The sequence below is a fragment of the Solanum tuberosum genome, unplaced genomic scaffold (genome assembly GCF_000226075.1).
Source record: "Solanum tuberosum cultivar DM 1-3 516 R44 unplaced genomic scaffold, SolTub_3.0 scf00082, whole genome shotgun sequence".
NCBI classification, from domain to species: Eukaryota; Viridiplantae; Streptophyta; class Magnoliopsida; order Solanales; family Solanaceae; genus Solanum; species Solanum tuberosum.
In genome coordinates, this window is record NW_006239006.1 from 1182263 (window position 1) to 1186771 (window position 4509).

Below are 4509 nucleotides of genomic sequence, written 5' to 3' on the forward strand. Positions count from 1 at the left end.
TTTGAGTGCTATAATTGGGTCCCGATCAGAATATGAGGTCGGATCCTATATTGGGTGTTCGGGTTAGGTTCTAAGTCAGGTGTCGGGATGGGGTTCCGAATTGGGTGTCTAAGTCGAGTTTCGGGTCCTAGGTCAGGTGTCATGCTAAGTTCCTAAATCGTTCATCAAAGTCGAGTATTGGGGTCAGATCCCAGTTCAAAAATCAAATCCCAATTGGGTGTCAGAGTTGGGTCCCCAATCAAAAGTCGGGTCTTGAATTGAAAGTCAAGGTTGGGTTCTTTGTCAGACTAGAGTTGTCGTTGATAAAAACTCCAACTCTGTCCACTTAGTTTTTTCATTAACATTCAAGAATATTATACAATCACTAATGTAATTACATAACACAATAATAGAAACCAATGATTCTTTTACCAAGTCAAATTGGTTTTCATTGACTTTGTGCCATCTATCTTCATTGACATATGCCAATAAAGGACCAGTATTTACATTAACTCCTACTCTTCATGCTTCTTCTCCTTTTTGAATATAGGTTTTTTACTCTTGTCTTTTTTGTCGTCAGGTTTGATAAGTTGCACGGGGGCTGCTGGTATCCTGATCCACCACTCTCTAACCCGTCGAAGATCTCTTTCACTGCTAATTTTCCTCAGAGGCATATTGCTTGTGAAAGACTCCAAGAACGCAAAAAGAATCAAATATTTGAGTGGCACAAAAGCAAAAGACAAGGCCACAGTCACCAGTAAAAGAGCTGTCCTGTCAGTTGCCTAAAGATGAAGAAAATAAAACCAAGAGTGAATACTTCGAGCCAAGTGTAACTAGAAAGTTGTAACTTAATGAGTATCTTTACACATTCCTTAAGTAGCGAGTTCAATAATTCAGCTTAGGGAGAACTTGTAAATATCTAGATAACTTCTAAACTCTTAAGTTGGTTTAACCAAGGGAATTAGAACCTTCAAGTTGTCAAGACCATCATTGCAATTATTACAGTAAAAAAAAAGGACCCATATTCAATCTGTAGAACTTCTTCAAGTCCAGCTATTTGTAGGTTGGGAGTAAATTGTGTCCGATCTACAAGTAAGGGGTGCTAGTAAGTCATTAGCCATTAGTTAGACTTCCACTTTAACTGATTGCCTGTAAATACACCATTATGGTGTAGGGAAACAAATGTTTCCTAAAGTTTCTGATGGGAAACAAATGACAACTCGAGTTACTACTTCCTTTCGTCACAATAGGATATCTAGGTTGTGGACAAAGGGAAATCATCCATATCATGAAAATTACGACCATGAGTGATGACTCAAATCGTGGTTGTTATCGATCCGCCACTTCAAAAAGACACCTGGAAATCTCCTAAACTAGTATTTATAAATGAAATGCATCAACTAGGTTTTCCATCACTTCTATGTATGCATTAAATATTGCAAACCATGAAGTACAATACACCGATGTATATCGACTCTTCAACATTATCAATGGCAAGTAAACAACTTTGTATCAAATGTCTAGAGCTTCTTTGAGGTCCAATTATTCCTTGGCTTTCACAATCACTTTATATATGCATTAAACCTCTCGAACAATTAAATTGTAATCCCCTCCCATGTATTGAGTTTCAAGTTGCAGCTATGCTAAGAATAAAGAAATGGAAATATCAAACCCAAATATTGGATTGGGTAATAGCAGTTTAGGATGAGGAAAACAGATGATAATACCTGTGGAAGAACAGCAAAAATGAGAGCTCGTACTTTCAGCAGAATAATGTTGCCACTTTGGATTAATGCCTCAAGTTGACTAATAGCTTCCTGCAATATCAAGAGCTGCTCAACAGCATTTTTTGGAGGAGGAGCTATGACTTTTAGTGGTTCTAATGGCTTCCCTTTCCTCACATTCCTACGCCAAAACATGATAACTGCAAGCACAACCAACAACGAAGGCAATGCATATTTTATCCACTCCCTGCATATAAAAAATATAACATTTCAGAACAGCTAGGGACCAAAAGAGAAGATCGAGTCAGTATATTTTAGACAGATAGAAACAATGCCAAAAGTCAGAATTGTCAGGTAAAGGCACAACCAATTTTTGGTCATCTCAAACCTAAGGAACCTGATCAATTTCCATCCCAACTTATGCAGAAAGGATTATAGTGGAACTGAATCTTACTCCAACATTATGACGCTAGGAAATCGCTTTTGTATGCTAAACTTGATGTAGCAACAAAAATAAGAAAGGGGTGATTGAAGTTAAGATGAGAAGCAAAGAATAAGAGAAGAAGAGGGAGAGATTGTTCATCAGGTACTACTCATAAAATCTTCCAAACAAAGTTTATGATAACCTGATTAAACTCCTAAAAGTCTAAAACTACTAGAACTCTTCTCTCTAAGTAAGGATATATATTATTATGTAAAACCTTATCTGTAACTAATGAATAAAACCCTATTCCTAACTAAAGACAAGGGTAGCTATTCTATTTTTAACTAAAAAGAACTATGGCTACACTTTAACTCCAAGCAAGTTGGGTCGGCTATATGAGTCTGAACAAACCATGTCGCTCCATTTAAACCAATCCTAATTAAATAATCAACATAAATAAAAATTAAAGAAAATGATGCAGAAGCTCAATTCCAATGAGTGGGATTGTTTGTCTAACTTCAAAAGATACAGATCTCAAGTGGAACTTATCCTTGTTGATAGCATCACGCAATGATCCTTCCATTGAACAAGATTTTGTAGCAACCATCAACTTTTTATGGAAAATTCAAAATAATATGTACCGGATTGGTTGCTGGACGAATATGGGCTGTCATCCTTAATAAAACCTGTTTCAATAGTATTAGATGTTGGAACAAAGGTAGTAAATGACAAGAGTTTTAAGACACAATAACTATCAAACAATAATAAAGATTTTGCTACATAGGCTTCCTAAAATATTTTCTTGACAAGTCAAAAGCCTCCGCAATGAGAAGCCACAATGGTCCAACATAGAGGTACAGAACACAACCAAGGCCACTGCCTGCAACACAAGATTATCTTCCTTTAATCTCTTTTTTTTTTTTTTTTGATGGCAAGGGAAACCCGCAGCCGTTACCCTTTGGGTGCGCACAGGGTAAAACCCCTGCTCCTATGCAATAGCTCACAAACCACATAGGAGAGGTAACCCACACTAGGATAGCCCGGTGCGACGAACTCGACCCAGAAGGCAAACCTCTTGCTTTCGCTGGCAAGGGGTTTCGAACTTGCGACCTCCAACATGGAAGTCCCAAGCCCAAACCACTGGGCCACCCCGAAGGGTAGCAACCATCAACTTAGAGAAGATTGTTTTTACATTTGTCATGTTTAGCAAAACCGTAATACAGTTTCACACTAAGTTGCTCGGACTATTCGCTTTTGGCGCCGCACCCCTGTGGATAGACATGGGTGTGGGTGTGGGATCCATACCTAATCTAGTCAACAGTTTTTGGGTACTTTGACCAAATTCGAGGGAGAAATTTTGGACAGATTCAAAGAATTTTTGAGCGCAAAACAAAAACTAAGGTGAAATTGAAGAAACTGGAATACCTTGTATACATAAATTTATATTGTCACTCCCTTTCCTTTTATCTCCTTCCAAGATTCTCCTCTTGATCAAGATTTTATTGTCAATTTTTCCACATAATATCTTATAATTTAGGTTTTATAACTCTTTTTAGTTATTTCATTCACAGCTCATTTGTGGAGAATCATCCTAAACCTTAAGGGGTCGTTTGGTAGGGAGTATTAGGAGAAATAGTCCAAGTATTATGTGTGGTATTATTTAGTACTATGTTTGGTAGGAATTTTGGGTCTATGTATAATCAATCCATGGATTAGTTATACACCCTACATGGTATTATAGGTGTATAACTAATACCTTCCATTTGGTGGTATTAGTTCTAATACCATGGGACTAATCTAGGTAAAGACAAAAATACCCCCTCAAATCCTTTTTAATTCATTTTGTTCATTTTCTTGATTTTATGTTTTATATTTATACTAATAAATTTATTTAAATAAATTAGCTTACAAATTTTATTATTTAGATATAACTTTTTGTTTCTAAAACATGAGTTATTTAATCTATTTATTATTAATATAAAATATTATAATCCGACTAATATGCTAATGTTGATGTATGAATTTAAGAACAATTCATAAGTCAAATATTGCCTCTTAACGGAAGTCCATTAAACATTACACAAGTAATCTAAAACAAGAGCATATATATAAAACATCTCGAGTATAAAAATAGTTTAATTTATTTTGCTATATTTATTTTATTTTATTTTATGATAAAGAGTTTTTTTTAATTTATTGATACAAAACAAAGTTCAATAAATTTTCTCTATAAATTATTATAGTTGTGTGACCTTTTGAGATATTAACTCCAATTTATTAAGATGACAATTATTTACTCTCAAATAATTTAAGTGAGAAAATAGTGAACATGACAATAATTTTTTTATTCTCCTAGCTAGTTAAAATGCTATAAAAAAATAA

General features: G+C 35.1%; 1 protein-coding gene across 2 annotated transcripts in view; it reads right to left on the minus strand.

Moving 5' to 3' along the window:
• Positions 1-257: 257 nt before the first annotated feature.
• The window catches only part of LOC102581063 (uncharacterized), a 28781-nt gene continuing 24529 nt past the window's right edge, over positions 258-4509 (minus strand). Inside the window, exons 9-10 of one of the 2 annotated variants that reach the window (XM_006346606.2) lie at positions 1707-1950; positions 258-761 (exon numbers count right to left, since the gene is read on the minus strand). In XM_006346606.2, the coding sequence (XP_006346668.1) occupies positions 495-761; positions 1707-1950 (511 nt within the window). In that variant the 3' untranslated portion in view covers positions 258-494. Of the gene's footprint in view, positions 762-1463; positions 1623-1706; positions 1951-4509 lie in introns of those variants that run through there. The other variant, XM_015308389.1, reaches the window with a different exon arrangement.